Below are 21,452 nucleotides of genomic sequence, written 5' to 3'. Positions count from 1 at the left end.
TAAAATCAGAGCAACACATTTTACCCCCACTTTTGCATGGCACAACTAGGCGCGAAATTTGAACTGGTTAACTCCGTTATTATTATTTTTTTCATTTATAAAATAAGAAAAAAAACAAATTTAAAAGTGAACTGCTTTTTTTATTGATAGTAACAGCAAATATAACAAAAATAATCTAAAAATATACATATTTTCAATAAAAACAACACTTTTAACAAGCTTTTAAAACCCTTCCTTAAAAGCTAGTTAAAAGTGCTGTTTTTATTGAAAACATGTATCCGTTTACAGGACCACTTCTTTCTAGACAAGGATGATACGGCGAGATTAGACATGACAATACAAAAAATTACAATGCAGTAATCAAAAAAATTAATACGAAATTAATTAAAAGAATATTTTACCTTAAAACTAACATGACAACCTCAAACAAGTTATTCTTATTAATTTTACGCATTTTCATTAATTTACAACGCACTCTGAACTCCTTTGTCATTTTTGAAATTCTCTTTTTTGTACGCTCACATCTGGAGTTCACATCTGGAACGAGATTTATTCTTATAATCTGTTTACAATAATTTTCGCAATTTATATAGACTGGTCCGAAATTTCATTTACAAGTTATATTGATATTTTCTTTCGGTTTTTACAATGGCTGATAAACTCGCGAAGATACTTCTACGTCGAAGCATCGAATTAAATCGACTTATCGAAACATTGGGCTGTGGCCGCAGTCTCACCACTGCACCTGAAGACGAATTGGTTTTTGTCGCACGTGCTGGTGATATAGAAAATACTTACAGACAGTTTCAATTATTGCATAATCAAGTTATTGGTTTAATTACCGAGGAAGAGTTTGATGAGCACGATCGTATTCGCCAACGGGCAGATAGCGCGTATTTTTCTATAAAAGCAATTCATCAGAGAATTAAAGATTCTCATATTACTGAAGAACCACCTACTACTCTCGAGTCTCCAAAGTTGAGCAAAATTATGTTACCAACATTTACTGGTGATTTCAAAGCATGGCCAAGTTTCTTCGATTTATTCCGCTCCATGGTGCACGAAAATAAATCCTTCTCGGATGTTATTAAATATCAATATTTATTGATGTTATTATCTGGTGAGCCATTACAACTCATCAAAGGGTTGCCTATGACGAATGACAATTACCCTATCGCATTTGAGATGCTTAAGAGTAGGTATCAAAATAAAAGGCATCTTGCCACACTGTACTACAACGAAATACAGGGCATAACAATAAAACAAGAGGGTTCCGCTAAAGCCTACCGTTCATTAATCGACACATTCACAGAAAATGTGGAAGGGCTCAAGACTCTCGGATTTCCTGTTGATTCATGGGATTTCTTATTGTTCAATATCCTATTACAAAAATTAGATACTTCGATTAAAACCAAATTTGAAGTTGAACATTGCACGTTTGAAATACCTACATATTCGCAGTTGATAACTTTTCTGGAAAGTCAAGCTAAAGCATTAGACTCTGTTAAGCTTACTTCATCAAACTCCAAAAATATAAAACCTAATCTCACTCGTCAATCCAAGCCCAATTCAGCAAGCTTCGCCACTGAAACACAATCTAAGCCAAGTAATTTTAATTGTCCTTTATGCAACGATGTTCACAATTTATACAAGTGTTCAACGTTTCATGGCAGAACACCCGCACAACGATTTGAATTTGTCACTAAGACCAATCTTTGCAAAAACTGTTTAGGCTGTCGACACTCCACCAGTAAATGCAATTCTACGAATGCTTGTCGTATCTGTAATAAACGTCACCACACTTTATTACATCTGAATAACCCAATGAATGAGAATAGTTTAACATCTAATATGCCATCACAATCCCCATCGAATACAACTGTTGGATCTGCGTTAAATTCCATGATGACCGTATTACTTCCTGTCGCTGAGTTGGAGGTCCGGGATCGTTTTGGAACCTTTCACAAAGTTCGAGCACTCATTGATTCCTGCAGCATGGTAAACTTTATTACTGAACGCCTACAAAAGAGACTTCAACTTGAAAGATGTAAAAGTTCTGTCACTATTGAAGGATTGAATAGCATGAGTTCCAATTGTAATGGAGGTTCTATCGCTTGCGCTATCAAACCCTGCAACGCTCTTCAACCCATTTTAGAATTTACAGCTATAATTAGCCCTAAAATTTGTTCCAATCAACTCAAAGAACCGATTGAACTATTAAACTATCCACATCTATGTCATCTTAACATATCTGTCGGCCAATCGTCTCCCGGTCCCGTCGATCTACTCTTGGGAGCTGAACTGGTTCCCTCAATACTCACTGGGGCCCGAAAAATTGGTACTCAGAATGAGCCCGCGGCGCTGGAGTCTATTTTCGGATGGCTTCTGATTGGTAAATCGAACAATTCTTCAGCGTCTACATCCAATCTCACATTATTCATCGAACCTACAGTAGATTTTTGTCTTCAACGATTCTGGGAATTGGATCAGGTGAAGAACGCTGTAGCAAAATCACCTGAGAATGTTTTATGTGAGAAACACTTTAATTCTACGTATCATCGCAACACTGAGGGCCGTTTTGTGCTCGCTTTACCATTCAAAGATGAACAACCATCTCTTGGACAATCAGACCAACAAGCATTTCGTCGATTTCTTTTTCTGGAAAAACGGCTTTTGAAAAACTCAACCATGTACAACGCCTATCAAACTTTCATGGAAGATTATCTTTCGCAACAGCATATGTCCCCTGTTCCCAAAGATGACTTCTGCAATCCCAAAGCCTATTATATCCCGCATCATTACGTCATACATCCTAGCTCGTCCAAAATACGCGTCGTTTTCGACGCATCCGCCAAGACCACATCAAATAAATCTCTAAACGATCTTTTATTGACTGGGCCTAAATTACAACAAGATTTGGTATCCATTCTAATTACTTTTCGATGTTTTCCCAACGTATTTATCTGCGACATCAAACAGATGTACCGCCAAATTCTCGTCGCCCCGCATCACCGTGATTATCAGCGTATCATCTGGAGAAATGTCAATGACGGTGAAATCAACGAATATAAATTAAATACAGTTACGTATGGTATGGCCGCATCTCCATTCATGGCATTACGCACTCTGCAAGAACTGGCCAATATATACGAGATGCAATATCCTGAAGCTGCAAATGTTATCCGGAATTACATGTACGTCGATGACATCGTGACAGGAGCCTTTTCCGTATCTGATGCGGTGAACCTGCAGCACCAAATAATCGATCTATTGTGTTTGGGGTGCTTCGAATTGTCCAAATGGGCAAGTAACACGCCGGAGTTGATCCAACCTTTCAAACTCCAAGAAGAAGGATCGCCAATTTCCTTTAATAGTGACGAAATCGACTTCGTAAAAGTATTGGGGCTTAATTGGAATCCGCACGCTGACACTTTTGGCTACTCATATGTCCTACGTGACACTCTCTGCAGCAAAAGAGCCATTCTGTCCACCATCGCTCGCATTTATGATCCCATGGGATTTATTACTCCATGTATTTTATCCGCAAAACAATTAATACAAAAACTATGGTTGGCGAAGATGGAATGGGATGATGTTCCTTCAGAGGATATTCTTAAATACTGGACACAATTCAAGTCAGAGCTTCCTTTATTGATGAAATTACACATACCTCGTTTCATTCGACCCACGAGCAGTGAAGTCACTGAACTGCATTTATTTTGCGACGCTTCATTAATTGGTTATTGCTCGGTTGCATATTTACGATATATTTTACCTTGTGGTACCATTAAAACTTCTTTTATTTGTGCCAGGTCCAGGGTGGCTCCTTTAAAAACTACATCGCTACCACGATTGGAGCTATGCGGTGCTGTTTTATTGGCCGATCTCGCAGAATTAATCATGTCCAGTACATCTGTCATTACAACGACTAATGTAATTGCTTGGTGTGACTCTACCGTCGTACTCAATTGGTTAAGGGCATCTCCTCACCGCTGGAAGACCTTTGTTGCCAATAGACCTTTGAAGACCTTTGTTGCCAATCGAAGTCACATACAAGAAATCTTTCCTGCAAATCACTGGCGTCACGTTCCATCCGCTGATAACCCCGCAGACGTTGGGTCGCGAGCTCTTTTACCTTCGGAAATAGTCAAATCTAGTGTATGGTGGGATGGTCCTGTTTGGTTGTCGCAATCCTCGTCCAATTGGCTTCACGATGCTTCGATAGATTCCGATGATGATGTCGTGTCAGCCGAAGAACGAACCTTGACCTTGAGTGCGCATTTCCCGTGAACACGACTGTACATTTTAAAGCTAAAACACTTATGCAACAACTGTGGCAATTAAACACTTCTTGGGATGAAACTCCTCCTTTATGTATCATTGAAATGTGGAAAACATTCAACAAAGTCTTTTCTTTTTATCCTCTTGGAACTTGCTTCGTTTGATGATTCCCAAGGACTAGATTCAACTTCATTTTTTCTGTGACGCATCCCAACTAGGGTATTGTGCAGTTGCGTATTTACGCTGTCAAACTCAAACAGCGATTTCTACTTCCTTGTTATATGCTAAAGCCCGACTGGCACTCTTAAAAACGCTTTCTATCCCTTGACTGGAACTGTGTGTTGCAGTTCTTCTTACTGATTTGCTACAAATTATCCAAGAGACCTTATCTCAAGAATCGTTTTTGATTCGATTTTCACCTGGTCTGATTCTCAGGTCACCTGAATTTCTTCGATACCAAACAGATGGAAAATTTTTGTTGCAAACCGTTGCGCGCATTATCCTCTTGGAAAATGGGATATTCCAGCCCCTGAAGATATAAAAACAATTGTTTTTTTCAACAGGAGGTGCTAAAATTCAATTTAAATAGTCTAAACTACTTTGCAATGATTTACGGACATCACAAATATAAATTTTGAATTGACACAGGCGGTTCAATTAGTATAATTTTCGAGAATCATATTGATAAAAACGAAATTGTCGATTATTCAAGAAAATTTAAAGTGCATGGTGTATGATGGTCAGGTATGACTGAAGGCGCAGTAAATATCACACTAAAAATAAACAACATACAGTTGAGACACGAACGTTTGCTGATGAAGAATTTTGATAATGAAATGCATGGCATTATAGGCTCAGATTTATTATCAGCAAATTTTGCCACAATAAATTATCAACAATTTAATGTTTCGTTTTTGATATATAATCAAAAAACGACTCCTTTATTTAAAAACGATTCCTTTAGAATCCAAAGAGCAAATATACACCATTAGTCCAGCTCGAAGTGAAGTAACTAAATATTGTAAACTTAATTTTCAAGACGATTATGTTGCATGCCCAGAAGAAATAAATCAAGGAGTTTTTGTTGGTGGAGTAATTGCTAGACCAGAATCTAACATGATACCAGTTACTATCCTAAATGTACAGGAAGAAAAAAGAAAAATTAAAAATTTCAGAAGAAAAATTATCAGTTTAACTCTTTGAGGTACTCCGGGTTACAATTTAACCCACTTAAAAATAGACCTTTATAGTATGCTGGGACAAAATTTAACCCACTTTGAAAAATGGTTGTAACTGTCACGTACATCGGTTTAGATTTTTTTTCCTGTACCTCTAGGGTTATTTTTGTCGGGATATTTACGTACCGCAAGCGATTATCACGTATGTAATTTTGGGAAAGCCACCAAAAATTCGGTAGAACGGGTAGAAACTATTTTTAAATTAACAAAGAATATTTAAACGAGGACGAAAATTGGTCATTATAAAGAGTTCTTGCAAAATATGCCAACGTGTTTCATTTGGAATCCGACAAGCTCACGGCCACCAATGTTTGCAAAGAAGCGATTCATTTAGAAACATCAATAATACCTATTTACGTTAAACCGTACCGACTACCTCAATCACAAAAACCAGCGGTGAATGAACAGATAGAGAAAATGCTTTCTGATGGAATTATCGAACCGGCAAAATCACCTTGGTAAGCATCTCTTTTAATAGTATAGAAAAAGAAAGATATCAATGGTGTTCAGAAATGGAGAGTAGTTGTGGACTATCTTGTGGCTTCTAAATAAACAGATTCAGGATGATAAATTCCCTTTACCCTGCATTACGGCTACACTAGATTCTTTAGCAGGCGCAGTATATTTCTCACATTTAGATTTAACACAGGCATATTACCAAGTTGAACTAGATAACTATAGATGAACTATAAATAACGATAGTTGAAGAGACTACCAATTGGTCTTAAGATCAGTCCTAGTGCATTTTCTCGCGCTATGATTATACCAATGGCAGGTTTGAATTACGAAAACTGTTTTATTTACTTGGGCGATTTAATTATATTTGGAAACAACTTGGAAAATCACAATAGGTGAAATTTTATACCAAGGTCACGTAATATCAGGGAATGGTATGACGCTAGACCCTTTAAAAATAAAAATATTAGAGCAATACCCTGTACCGAAAGACGAGCACGAATTCCGAATTTTGCGAGAATTGCATCACCATTTAATAATCTCTCTAGGAAAAATACCAAGTTTATCTGAACAAAGGAATGTCAACATTCTTTCAAATCACAAGAAATCTTTACAGAATCCACCAGTACTTCAATTTCCGAATATTAGTCCAGATAACACGTTTATTCTTAAAACAGATACGTCAAGTTACGCATTAGGAGCAGTACTATCCGATCTGTTGCTTATGCTAATCGATCGTTGAACAAGGCAAAAAGAAATTATTGCACGATAGAATTTTTAGGTATTGTTTGAGCTGTTAAACACTTTCTACCGTACCTATATGGACGAAAATTTACCATTTTTACTGATCATAAGCCATTGATCTATTTGTTTGGTATGATAAAGAGTAGTATAGTAATGCCGGTTCTGGAGCGGAAATGGCTCCCACGTCACGTGTGACGTCAGAGATAAGTGTGTGACGTAATGTATGACGTCATGGAGTGCGCCATCTGTTGGAGAGTGTCGGCGGTGTGGGTAATGTAGGTTTCTGTTGTGGTGGGGGTGAAGCCTATCTTTTGGAGAGTGTCGGCGGTGTGGGTAATGTAGGTTTCTGTTGTGGTGGGGGTGAAGGCCATCTGTTGGAGAGTGTCGGCGGTGTGAGTAATGTAGGTTTCTGTTGTGGTGGGGGTGAAGCACCTTCCGGCCCGCGAGTGCATGCAGGCACCTAGCGGTGGGGTGGTGTTGATGGGTTAAATTAAAACGAATTAAGTAAATAACAGTTAAACAATTTTATTTAATACAATCTAAAATCATTGTTGAGAAAATCATACAACTTTGGCGTACGACAAGTGGAAAAAATATACAACTATAACTAATGGTAATAAATATAATTACTGAGGCGGCTATAAGAAGTATCCTATTAATATAACACAATGAAATAGTATTGGTATTGTATAAGATCGATGTCCAATTTCCATTAATCACATTATTATTTTCTAACGTGTACCGCAACTTAAAAGTAATAATCTCACTGAATGTGGTATTGGGGGGAACAATTTGAAAAACGCTATCATCCCCATAGTCATCATAATCAACGGTGGTAGTGTTCGGCTTCATCATTTTCAACCATTTTAAATCATTATCACTAGCAGGTTTACTGGTATAATCACTAATGAAAGAAATTGATACGTTTTTAACTTCAGTAGGAAATTTAATTAATAAAACTCCATGTAGTATAGTGTAAAATATTGTCGAGTTCATAGTTGTGGTGTATGTATGCGAACGCGGCGACGACTGGTTAGATTTGAATTAAAACTTAAACTAAAATTATGAAAATAACGTTGCGAGATTTTATACATATTTTATCGCTATAAAAACCGCAAAGCAATATAGATAACATGTATGTATCATAAAGTTATATAGATTACATAAATAAATACTTATCTATTATTAATAATATTGTGGTGACCCCAAGCTAATGTATTAATATAATCAGAATCAATCCATCGCTTAGAGTCATAAGGTGATAGGACCAATTTATTCTGTAAAACGGTAAAAATGTCATGATTGAAACTTCTGAAGATGAGCTGTTTTTTAAATAAAACCGATTTCGTACTCAAACAATCTAAATAATTTTCAAAAGTGATTTTACGTTTAACAATAGCCTTTCTAACCCCTTTCGATTTTTTTGTAATACGTTCACCTGAAACACGATTCGCATACACCTTTGACCTTAAACCAACGAATTCCAGCATTATATTACCACAATTCTCATCTTTCATGAGTCCTAAAACAGCTTTATTTTGGAGCGGGATGTTAAACTGGTTATCTGGACTATAATTCGATGTGTCAAATTTATCTAAATTCAATTTAACCTCATTATAAATGTCATCTGTATAAATTTGAACGGTGAAGCTATCTGTATCCATATAGCATAACCGAATATCTTCACCATATTTCGGCTTTAAATAAGCGTAGTAGAAATCATACATTAATAATTTTGATAGCTCTAAAACGGTAAAACCTATGTATAGAGGTTTATCGTAAATTACGTGAAGCCGCTCCATCTCAATAGCTGAAAACGTTTTAGTGAAAATTTTTATACTTTTAAAATTTAACTTTGAAATTAAACTACGCGCTCCAAGTCGTGGTCGACCACGACCACCTGTATGAACATCATCCCAGCTAGTGACTAATTTTACATCAACTCGCTTATCAACGTTCTCCATTGTTTTCCCGAATACAGAATTATTCATCAATTTAAAAAAATCTTTCTCAAATGAATTGTTTGCCATCTGACGTAATTCTGTATTTTTGTTAATGTAAGACTTTAACCAAGCCGACTGCTTAAACGATAAAACTCTATTCACACTACTAACTTTAAGGCCATGAGCGACAGCTTGCTTTAAGTTTCTATAATGTATAATATAATTTTTCTTGCTTAATAAATTCGGGATTAAACGTCTATCACTTTCACATTTACCATTAGGTGGGATTATGTTTTCAGGTAGAAAAGGTAGATCGTTATGTAGATCGTGTAAATTTTTAGGGTATTCAACATCCACATCTAAAATATAGCCAAAATCAGAGCAATCGGATACATCATTAAAATTGAAATTTCGAATTTGGTTTTCATTTAACCACGTGAACTCACCAACAGGCATAGGTTGCGACATCGCCCACCCATACAAATTGTTGGCATCCCAATACATTAAAAAATTTGAGGGTAAATTAGTATCAAAATGTTCCATAAATTTATTATTAGCTCTGGCATGACGTAATGAACATTGAGAAATACCACCACGAATACCTTTTTTAATAAAGTGAACTTGATCTATATCCGTTAGTAATTCCAATTTAATTTTTGTAAATTTCAACATTGAATCCCACGAAAGACTAGGAGCGGTATAATAATTCGCAGGATCCAAACCGTATGTTCTAAAACAAACTTGCCGAAATTTTTCGAAAACATCAGCAAGTAAAAGAACATCCGACTTTAGATATAGATCCGAATAGTCTTTTAGAGTTTGACACATAAATGTTTCCCACACAGTTTGCGCGTGTAAATATTGTTCATCGGTTATAGCTTCTAAAGTGAGTTTATTGAAAAACGCATCTTTACAGGGTAGAACTGTATCATTAAGTTTATCAAAAGAGTTCATGTAATTATATGGAAATATTCCTTTTTTAGTTAATAATTTAAATTGATTGTTGTGTGGGAAAAATTTACGCACATTTTTAAAATCACAATTATCGAGAGTGCTGACTAAAGAATCTAATGAAGATGCCATAAATCTAAACGAATCCAGAAATTTTAGTTTCATAAAAACATCTTCAAACTGATTATTTTCCTTTTCAACTCTATCAACAAGCACCCTTTTACTAAAACTGATGTATCTCTCTTTATTGTTAGGTAATACATCAAGCCCATCACCAAGTTTAGCTATTTCTTTGATAAATAAATGGCAATCATAACCGCTAAAATTATGGAAAAATACTGGAACGAAATGTTGAAGTTTATAATTTAGATTACAGTTTGTATGAGCCGGCCCGCGATATCTGCCACTTATGTGACAGTGATCCCGCACCTTAGTTTGGTCTATTGTGAAAGGATTTTGACAAATGAAACAAAATTGTGCAATATCGAAATTATGTTGCTCTTCAGTCGTTAAAGGTAGCATAGGTTTTACGGTTTTAAAGTATTCGCTATAGATAAATTTAGTATCGTTAAGTAATTTTGTGATAAAAACTTGTGATGCATCAGGACCCGTGTAAGTTTCAAATTTATTATAACTATCATCCACTGTGGATACTATGTAATATGCGAAACTATAGGGTAAATGCATCTCAATTTTTTCGGTGAAAGATTGGGTTGAATTGGGTTCACAATGCTGGATCGGTAGTAAAAGAGCCTCAAAATCCGCATAAATCACAAACGGGCACATTTGAGTGAATTTATAGTTATTGAATTCTAAAATATTTTGCGGGGTTAATTGTCCAAAAAAATTTGGTGTTGGTTTTACATCTTTCGATGGTATGATGGTCATTTTATGGTTACAATCATTAAGTTGATGTACCTGCAGCTTATTAACGGATGGAAATCGTAATAAACAACCATCACATATGTAATTCGCATGTTCGTGGTTTGAAAGCCGACTAGAAATAAGTCGTGATAGGTTTTTTATTAAAACGAAATGACCTATACCGTTTTTAAATAAATATAGGAGATTAATATGTATATCCCGACGTCGTTTAGTAAAATAAATTGGTCCTTCCACCGTGCATCCACCATAATTATCTACAACTAATTCATAAACATTAATACTTAAATTATTCATTAATTCTATTTTAACTAAGTCCTTTAAATGAACTGGGAACATTATACCATTTAAATTAAGTACTGTGCTATAATGTGGATAGCTAGAAATCCGATCCTGAGTAAAATCGGTGGGATAGAGGGCCGCTGTCAAACACCACGCTAAACATGCATCATCATCATAGTTTTTAATATTGATACATGCATGTTTTTTAGCGATTTGCTCTGGAAGTCGGATGTATGATGACCCAGACAGCGGCTCATATTTATTGATATTAAGCAGAAGGTTGGATATAGCTAAGAAAGCCCAACCAGATCCACGCTCCTGAAACTCCTCACTCTGATTTAAAATATCACGAGTCATGTCATTGTACACCGCATCCAACTCCGTAGTAGGTGTAATAACTTTAAATTTTGAATTAAAATTTTTTTCCGAAACAAGCACACCCTCTAAGTTATCATCACCGTTTTCATCTGGATCGGATTTAATGAAAAATGCTAATAGTTCAATTTGAACTTTAATAGAATTAAATTTACCTATACTATCCATAATTAATCTAAATACAACATTACCACATTTCTTTAAGTATGATGGTATGTCATCATCGCGCGTTGCACCTTTCACTCTATAAACGGCGATGCGGTTTTTAAAACATGTAGCTATCATTTCCACATCGTTTTCACCATCAACCGGAGATACATGTTCAGCGCAAAGATGCGCTCGAAGTGTTGAAATTGATGGGAACATTTTAGCGCAGATTCCACATTCCTTAAACTTAGAGCTTGAAGAGGTTGTAGCCGCAACATCAACGACATCGGCAGCGGATGTTGAAGGTATAGGTCCAGGAACATCCACAGCGGATGTTGAAGGTGTAGGTCCCACATCCATCAAACCATGATTTACATTTTGCAAATGGCGTAAAAGATTTTTCTTTAAAGTGAATACTTGATTACAGAATTCGCATGAAAACATTGTACACTTTGTTATTGTAGGAACTAGTATTAAAGTGACGCATTAGGTCGCATAAGCCGGCTTTTATGTGTGTGTGTGGGGGGAGGTGTTATTGTCATCATGTGGTTTGCACGACATTTCCAAATATTGCATCACATAAAAGTTAATCTCACATATGTTTTCCGAACAAAATCGTCTAACTAAATCCAACTTATCCTTTGAAAACTTAGATGATGAGGAAGATGAGGTCATTATAAAATGTATATAATTTTTAAGATTTAAATTATCCAATATATTCAATTTGTATGAAATTAAAACCGTCTTGGATAAAATTTCACGCACATCTTCCAAGGTTAGCATTATTGGTATAAAATATCTATTTTTAGATCCCACATCATCAACATCATCACCATCTTCATGTTCATATGTTATGTGAATATAATTATCACCATCTACACCATCGTTAGCAGCAACTCTAAGAATTCCTTCAGCTAATGGGATTGTTTCATATGAAAAGTTTAAATTGAAGTGGATGAGCTTAAGCGTATTTATTAATATCATCCAATCATCCCTCAGCAATGTGATTAAATGATTTTGGGATTCAATTAATTTTGAGGTTAATTTTACACAGGTTATAAAACCTCTCGCAGCACTAATTCCAACTTTAATACAAAAATTTTCAGTGGAAAAGTCCGTCTCACCAATAAATTTATTTTCTTTCTCTATAGCAGCCTGAGACTGTTTCCACTGTTTATTCAGTGAGGTCCAGTAAGAGATTTCATCAGAAATTTTACAAATGCTGGTAGCATCCATTTCGCAAAGAGATTGAATGTAAACTAAATCGATTGATCGATGTTGACTCCTTTATATTTCATGTCAAACATTTTTTAATATTCAGCGGGAATTGGTAGTTTGTATGAAATGATCGCAGATAATACATATTTAAGTTGATCTAATAGAGATTTATAGGGGCAAGATATACCTAAAATAAATAAACTTTTATCTAAACTATCTGTAACTTCCTTTAAATATTCATCATAACGAATAATTTTATCTCCAACGATGAAATTCAATAAACCATCAGGTGTTTTGTATACTCCATTAAATTTCGTTGGCATCCCAGGAAATAGATCGACAACTGATGTAATAATTTTGTTTCTATTGTAAAATGACTCATCCACCCCAATCGCATAAATATCATCAAAAAATATATATGTTAATCCATAATTACTCGTTACAACACCTCTAACCTTAGATTGATCATTTAAACCTAAATCAGTTTCTGAAAATTTCCATTTATAGCGTATGGTTATACTAGCAATTTCAATTATATAGATTGTATCACGTATGATAAATATAAATTGACCGTTAGGACCTATCGAAACTACATAATCATCATCCTCTTTTAAAACCCCTCTTAAAGGACGTATCCAATCCACAATGTTTACAGGTTTAGACCAAATTGGTTTTTTTGTTTTTAGATCGATTAACCAAACCCATTGTTTATAGAATACATAAATTTGTTTATTGTAAATTAAAAATCCTGAAAACTTATTGTCCACATCACATACCTCCGCGTGTGCTAGATTCGACAATGTTGGTGTTGAAGATGTAGATGTTAGGGAATGTGTAATATAGGCGGGGGGTGTTGTATTTAACGTAGGTGTTGGATTAACAGTGGTGGTTACACTTTCTGTTGAATTTCCATATAATTGTTGTATATTATAAATATCTTCACGACTTAACGTGAAATTTTCAATATTTATGTTACCATAAATCGGATGCATCACCGAGTTGAGTCGTACATTATGATGTAATCCTAAGGCGTGCCCTATTTCATGCACCATAACTAGAAATAGGTTATGTTTACCTTCTATTGTGGTATTGGTTATATCCCAATCTTCATCTAAATCTACATGAATTTCAACTTTGGATTTTTTAATATGTGGATAGTATGCGTGAGCTAACACGCGCCCTTTACCATCTAAAGAACTCCGACAATATATCGTTGAATTTCGTATACACGTATGATTTTTCGATAGGAAACCTATTAAAATATTAGCGCCCGCAAACGTCCTTTCAAACTTTACGTTAATGTATTTAGACCAAACGTTAAAGGCTCTTTCCACCACGGTTGTAAAACCGGGATATGAAGATGTGTATACATTCCATCTAAGTGTTGATAGATTCCATCTTCGAGTCGTGATTGGTTTGGAACTTAAATTTTCGAATAAATCCACATTACCACATCTAGGCGTCCAAAGTAACTCCAAGGTGTCAAAATTTGCTTGTCCTGTGATTGGGAGATTAAAATATTTTTGGAAATTATTTATACCATCCCTCAACATTTCATTCTCAGTTTTATGCACGCTTATTTTACCAGTACCAGCATTAGCATCTTGTCTGATATAACCATACTTATCTAGAATATTATAAATTTCCACTTCATGCTCGGTTAGCAACCCCGTGATATGTCTTAACATATACATCCAAAGAATCAACAATAATACCTTCATATTTAAAATTTTTTTCCACGTCTACACTGTGTGAGAGTTAGTGAGTAAATGATTAAATATCAAGAGGTTATCGATTTATATAATTATTATGGATAAAATAAAAAAATAGTTTCCAATAAAAAAGTAATATTTATTTATTTACATAGAATTTACCAATATATACATCTTTAGAACGAACGATTAACAGAATACATCTCTAGAGCGGGTACTACACAAACATTTTTTAAAATTAACACAATATCTAGAGCGAACGATTAACAGCATACATCTCTAGAGCGGGTACTACACAAAAATTTTTTTAAAATAAACACATTGTTTTGAGAACAGATTGCTGGGGCACTAATGTGGAACCAGCACGGAGTGATGGTTAAATTTAATTTATTGGTACTGTCTTCATCAAATTCGACTCCAATATCGGTTATAATACATCTACCAGCGCGCGCTTCCAAAAAATGGGCTTTTTGATTACCCTTAACGTAAATTTGATTATAATTGGATAATAAATCATCAATTATATTTAAACCATCTGATTGTTCCATCCATCCATCGTTGTACGATAATTTATGGTGATTACGCTCTAAATATCTCACCGATCGCTGATCTTGTGTAGATAACCTCTGGTATGGTATGTCAGACTTCAAGTTTAGATGCACCACATAATCACTAGTGAGATCAAGAAGTGTAAACTCTTTTACCATAAAGTCTGAATTAATATGAAAACCTTGAAGGTCTGCGATCGCTCTTTTGAACATCTTGATGTAAACTAGCATGCGGTAAGTAAGCGCACTTTAATTTATAATGATAGATACCTCCCCACTTAAAGGTTTATATGCATACATGGATTCTTGTATCAAGAGACAGTAAGCCTTCGTATCAGGCGGAAAATCCATATCGCTTTGAATTTCAATACGTACTTCACATGAAGTAGATGGCGCTGCTTCTTCATCATTATTTTTTGTAGTATCAACAACAAACAACGATCTCTCTTTAAAGCTTTTGAAATCCATAAGCGGCTGTTTTCGCGAAGATTCCCAAATGTAGGGTTGAAACTCGGTGTACATTTTATATAATTCCACATAATTTTCCTTTGCGAAGTTTAAATTCATAGATTCGAACGGATAACAGTATGAGTTAAGATATACTTTAAGATCAACGATGTTTAAGTGATCGAAGAAAGTGCAGTCGGAAGCGACGTGATCTTTTCTCTTAGTTTGAAACCCAACTATAACGTATTGAGGTCGACCCCTGTTGGACGTTGATGTGACCGACCATATCTCCTTATTACCTTTTCGCATTGATGGTAGCTCGTAAAAGGACCATTTACGAAATGGTACTAGAATATTTGAATTTTTATTTAAACCATCTAAAAGCTTCATTTTTATCGTTGGGCTAGGATAGACATGTTTTGCTAACAATGTAACCGTTTTTATAGCAAACTTTGCACTACTAGGTTTTGCTTTGACGTTTGATGTGGCTTTGTAGCAATTAGAGTCCGTCCGACTTCTAACAAATCTGAATTTAAAACGTCCTCGCATAATGTGATTATAATCTCGGAATAGACCGAATATATGACTAAGTGGTATTTGAAACATGAAATTGTTGTTTGCATCCACCGTTGGTAGATCTCCTTCAGGCGGCCATTTTAAACCAGCGATTTCTAAAGTTTTACACTCCACATCGTTTAATTGGAGTAGAGTTCGAATGAGTGATGTTAAACCTGGCTCTCGAACCCGCTCAATTTCCGTTCCATTATGCTCAAATGCGATGTATTCAAATAGAAAAGTTGGTAGGTTATGTGTTAATTGAATAACATCATTAGCAGGATCACCTAAAGTTTTTGTAAAATTACCTTCGATGCGTAGATAGCTTTCAAAAAATGAAAATAGGACGTCTTCTTGGTTCAACTCGATGATAAATACATCATTGTTTTCAAAAGAATTTGTAGATGGATGATAGCTATGCACTTCCTCTCTAGCTATGGAATTATCCGTGATAGGTTCGCGGTATATATTTAATTTTTTTGTTGACATGATAACCCAGTTTCTCGAGGAAACGTCGGTTGTCCGCTCGCAATGATGTCTTTTTGTATACTGCTCTAGAACCCTTCTTTCCAATCGAGTTATAACGTTTTTTTGTAGTCGAAGGATGTTGATGTCGTTGAGGATCGCTGCTGCTGCCTTCCGTCAAAAATATTAATCCCATTATATTGTACGTTTCAATTCTAACCTAACAACTATTTCTTCACCTCGAAAATTAACCAAATTACCACGCTGATCGAGCAATCTAATTGTGATGTTCGATATCGCGTTGTCTGAATTGATTGGTAAATAGATGGGGTTCCTAGGTTCAATATTTATACTGAAACCAGGATCCACCGTTGGAGCAAATTCGTATAAAGTATGTGATAGCTTGCTGTTGTAGTATGACCCAGAAATTATATTACACTCCACTCTAATGGTTGTTACGCGAATTATGTTGACTGGGAGATCGGAGTAGTGTTTTATACCTGCAGGTAGAGTTCTACCCTCGGAAAACCCCAATACCGAAGCTAACGTATTAGGCTTAGAAAAATCAACCCCAAAATAATCGCTCTTTAATTCGCACTTTAAGGTATTATTATTAGCTTTGAGGGTGAAATACTTATTAGGATCGTCAACGGTATCATCTAAACCAACAATTCGTAGAATCTCTTTTTGTAAATATTTCTCGATATCAGTAATTTCGTAAGAACCTGTAGGAATTGTGATAACATTTATTGCTGGTCCCACGTCTATAATCGCTTGTCGAGCGGAATTTATCGCGTTTTCTTCAGTAAAATAAAATATATTGTTAACTCCTTCTTCAATATTAGGTATACTATTGTAGGTGTGGAATCCAATAAGCCCCAAAGAGTAGTTTAATTTAGGATTCAAATCTATTAGTGGATAATAATCTTCAGAAATTTCGCTTTTTCTACCAACCAGTGTGAACGTTTGAGACATTTTTAATCAAATGATGAGTTTTCGGTGTTTAACAGGAAATTTATACATAAATGTCCACAGTTAAAGGGGTTCTCTTTTTGAAAATTTTCATGATTGTACACAATTCGACAATTTTTCAAATAATTCAGTAGTTCAAAGGGAGGTTTAAGATCGCCATAGCTGTCGAAGTACAACGCTTGATTACCATTCTTTTTATAGGCTACCCAATGGGTTCCGCGACCGTTTCGATCATCTAAATTTATAACTGCTGATTCCTTATATTTAGGACCGCTCTTAGGTAATTCATTCCGCATAAATACACCGCGAAAATTTGAAATTTTTAGAGCTTTAACGAATTGAATTATATCAAGATTTGTTAGAGGTCTGTTGGGTAGCCTATCTACAAGTTTTTTTGTTTCTTTTTTTTACTTAAATATAAACCCAATCCTTTTTTATATTTCTTGATGTAGAGACCATTACCCGATTTACCTATTGCGATAGCTTCCATCTGTTTATTATGCCGTTCAGCCTCTTCTAATTTCTCTTTAGCCTCCTGCCCACTCTTTATAGCCCGATACACTCCTGCCGTACCACCGGATAATGCTCCGAGGGCTGAAAGCCCAGCAAATATGGCAGGTAAAATTGGAAGAATACCTCCCCTTTTAATCGGTAACGGTATTGCTCGAGGGATTTTTATTTTTTTCCTACCACCAACAGTTTTCACGGCTATACGAGCGCTCTTTAGCGCTAATTGAGCTGCTTCCCGTAAATTATCAGTAGATTTTGGTAGATCTTTAACTATGCGGTTTACAAGCGTGCGTTTAAATGCTAGCGGTTTATTAGATTTATATTTTAAAGCTCCTCCTTTTTCTACTCCTCGAATTATATTTTCTTTTTCACATCGTTTTTTTTTCTTCGAAATTTTTCTTTTTAAGACGCCCGTTGACGGCGGTTTTGGTTTAGTTTGACGACGACTCCGCCTTTTATGGCCGAGGCCTAATTTTCGTTTTGCTTTCATAACGTTTGTAACCATCCAAGCTGATGCCTTTTCACCAAACGTTGAGTCTTTAGCCTTAACTCTTTCCCAAGCGTTTTCCTCCAAACGCTTATCGGCTTCGTGACGTCGATCTAAAGTATTACTATTAGAATACGCTATATCGTCTTCTCTACAAGCACGATCTAGCGGGTTAATACCAGTATCCCCACGTGCTAGACGCTTCTTTAATTTTGTGCCCGGTCCACAAAATTGATAGCCTGGAACGTGTAACTCGATTGGTAGTTTGTTGATAAGCGTATTAAAACCACCTCCTCCTCCTAACGTTGTAGGTGATGATATGATGCTGTTATCACGTATGAACATCACATTGAAATGGTGGTATTTTAAAGTTTCCAACAAATATATAGTTGATGTGGGGTGTGTTTCATATTTAGTAGCATAATGCGCATTGTAAAGCATCCATCGCTGTCTATGTCATCCATCGATCTAGATCGGCTGGTGATGACTCAATCTACATCCGATCGACGTCAACGTCATGGTGAGCTCATGCCGAATAGTTTGCGGGCGATAGTATGCGGTCCAAGCGGATGTGGGAAAACAAATTTAATGCTAAATCTTATTTTCGATATAAATGGTTTAAAATTTGAAAACATTTACATCTATTCTAAATCACTACATCAACCGAAATATGAATTGTTAGAAAAGGTTTTAAAACGGCTACCAGATGTGGGGCTTTATCGCTTTGCAGATAATGAATCAGTTGTCGATCCAGCTGAAGCTAAAGAGAACTCAATCTTTATATTTGATGACGTAGCGTGTGATAAACAAGACAGGATTCGAGCGTTTTTTTGTATGGGTAGACATAAAAACATTGATTCATTTTATCTTACACAAACTTATACGAGAATACCTAAACATTTAATTAGGGATAACGCTAATGTTTTAATGTTATTCAAACAGGATGAGCTTAATTTGAAACATGTATATGATGAACACGTTAACACCGATATGAAATTTGATGTTTTCAAAGAGGTTTGCATTCGGTGTTGGAATGATGGTGGGCCGTACACACCGATGATTATTATGAAGGATTTTGAAATTAAAAATGGTAGATACCGTATGGGAATGGATAAATTTCTCCACCTAGACTAAATTTAATTATTCATACATAGGTTTTCACAATGTAAACATGTCACCATCACATAATCGATCTAATAATAAGGATGTTATGAAATCAATGCGTGAAAGAGATAAAGCTATAATTAGTATAACGAATAATATTAAGAAAAAGTATCTGGCTCTTAAACTCGGTCGTGATAGAGATGATAAACTCATCGCTAAACTTCATCAACCGTTGCTTGAACCGCTGAAGGACATCACTAATAAATTAAACGATGGAAATAAAGCTACACATTTCCATCACCACTACCCACCACCACCACCGATAGGGTTAAAACCTGATGATGAGGGAATCGAAGAATTTAAAACCCCCACCTTGTCCGGAGTTAGTGTGAAAAAAAGGAAATTACTACTAACACCTGAATCGAAAGTAAAGTCTGATGAGACCTCAATTGAAAATTTACCGCTCCAAATTCAGCAATATTATCTTAAAAGGGGGATTATTGATGATAGGATGGGTATACGGCGCTCCTCTGGCGATAACGGATGGAAGATTGGATCGAAGGCAGTTCAATTTAAGCCATCCCATATTATCATAGGTGGTGAAAAACAATTTCAAGCTACCCCCGGTCTATATGAGCTCATACAATTAAAGGAACCTAAACACTACACAGATGATGATTTAAAACAATATAAAGCGATTTTACAATATACCAGCGCGCATAGACATAATTATGAGTATGATGGTTATATTACGGGAAATAGATCATCCAAGTATGTTAAAATAATTAAACCCCTATTTAACGTGGGGGATGGAGAGGGGCGAGGAATTTCGGATAAATTTCTAGAAGTTAACAGTAAATCCATTCAGTATAAATACTGGGATGATGTTAATGAATTGGTAGATCGTTTGAGATTGTTGCATGCATCACAAGTGGCTGGTAATAATTCACATATCAATGAAATTACTTCAATTATAGAGGAATTGAAAGAAAGCAACATTATTTCCTAATGCACTCAGCCGTTGTTAGTATTGATAAATTTGGTCGCACTTCATGGAGTAAATCAGATGGTGGCGATGAAGGTGGTAGATTTGCATTTCAACGAAACATCGGATTCTCTTTGACCGCCGATGGTGATTATGATGTTCAGGGTCGAAAATTATCAAACGTTAAGCGACCTGAAGCCGCTGATGATTGTGCTATAAAACAAAACGTGGATGAAATGGATAAAGAATGGGGTGTTAAGTTTTTAGAAACAACAAAATTATTTATTGATACTAAAAATGAATTTACTAAACACTGTAAAGATTTAGAAGATAATCTCATAATGTATGTTAGAAAACAAATAACGGATATAGAGAATAAAACAGAGCATAAAATAGACTATACTAATAGGAAACTTAAACAATATGCGGATGAAACTTGTAAGAATAAAATCTTAAAGGAAGTTGCTGATAAAATAATTGATACTAATAAGAAACTTAAACAATATGTAGATGAAACTTATATGAAATATAAGGATGAAATCTTGAAGGAAATTGATAAAGCTAAAGCGGAAATTACTTTAGATCATCGCTCAAACTTCGTTAATTTGAAAAATCTCACCGAAACCTCTATAAATAACTGTGCAAACGAAATCATAAACATTAAAAAGCAAATTACTGATCATAAAACATACATTGATAAGTCATCTGCGACGATAAACAATCTTAGCGCTGAAATTCCAAACCTTAAAACTAAAATTGATGAAAATAAGGTGGAGGTAGATAAGGAATTCATATATTTCAACGGTACTTTGTTTGATATTGTAAACTCAGTTAAAACATCCAACGAGAATATTCGAAATAGCATTACGGATGTTCAGAAGCGAATTGATTCCCTAGATGCGGATCTAAAATCACGTATTGATAAACTGGATAGTAGAATCCCTTGAATTGAAGAAGAATAATACCATCAATGGCTAAAGTATCCAAAGCAAAGGAGACCATAGTTGAAGAACTACATCGTCCGACTAGACGTATATTTCCTCGACGAAGAACTATACTAAAGGGGATCGATGATCTATGGCAAGCTGATCTTATTGAAATGATTGAGTTCGCTAAAGTTAATTCCGGAAATAAATACATTCTAGTTGTT

At 35.4% G+C, this 21,452-nt stretch overlaps 4 protein-coding genes across 4 annotated transcripts; 1 reads left to right on the top strand and 3 right to left on the bottom strand.

Moving 5' to 3' along the window:
* The first annotated feature begins 648 nt into the window (after positions 1-648).
* Positions 649-4,290, top strand: LOC111415200 (uncharacterized). Its single transcript, XM_023046755.2, has one exon. The coding sequence runs from the start codon at positions 649-651 to the stop codon at positions 4,288-4,290; it is 3,642 nt and encodes a 1,213-aa protein (XP_022902523.2).
* A 3,604-nt stretch (positions 4,291-7,894) lies between these two features.
* LOC139431260 (uncharacterized) lies at positions 7,895-11,743 on the bottom strand. The gene has a single exon (XM_071198903.1). The coding sequence runs from the start codon at positions 11,741-11,743 to the stop codon at positions 7,895-7,897; it is 3,849 nt and encodes a 1,282-aa protein (XP_071055004.1).
* Positions 11,744-12,609: 866 nt separating this feature from the next.
* On the bottom strand, positions 12,610-14,238 carry LOC139431259 (macrophage metalloelastase-like). The gene has a single exon (XM_071198902.1). The coding sequence runs from the start codon at positions 14,236-14,238 to the stop codon at positions 12,610-12,612; it is 1,629 nt and encodes a 542-aa protein (XP_071055003.1).
* A 788-nt stretch (positions 14,239-15,026) lies between these two features.
* On the bottom strand, positions 15,027-16,268 carry LOC111416306 (uncharacterized). The gene has a single exon (XM_023048282.2). It carries the CDS (start codon positions 16,266-16,268, stop codon positions 15,027-15,029), a length of 1,242 nt encoding a protein of 413 aa, XP_022904050.2.
* Between the last annotated feature and the right edge of the window lie 5,184 nt (positions 16,269-21,452).

Source organism: Onthophagus taurus, chromosome 8, assembly GCF_036711975.1.
Source record: "Onthophagus taurus isolate NC chromosome 8, IU_Otau_3.0, whole genome shotgun sequence".
NCBI classification, from domain to species: domain Eukaryota; kingdom Metazoa; phylum Arthropoda; class Insecta; order Coleoptera; family Scarabaeidae; genus Onthophagus; species Onthophagus taurus.
Note: the sequence above shows the minus strand (reverse complement) of the source record. Positions and strands in the feature narration are given on the sequence as shown.

Bases quoted from the DNA above. Each gene is read 5' to 3' on its own strand.
- LOC111416306 (XM_023048282.2), bottom strand. From the start codon at position 16,268: ATGTCAACAAAAAAATTAAATATATACCGCGAACCTATCACGGATAAT.
- LOC111415200 (XM_023046755.2), top strand. From the start codon at position 649: ATGGCTGATAAACTCGCGAAGATACTTCTACGTCGAAGCATCGAATTA.
- LOC139431260 (XM_071198903.1), bottom strand. From the start codon at position 11,743: ATGTTTTCATGCGAATTCTGTAATCAAGTATTCACTTTAAAGAAAAAT.
- LOC139431259 (XM_071198902.1), bottom strand. From the start codon at position 14,238: ATGAAGGTATTATTGTTGATTCTTTGGATGTATATGTTAAGACATATC.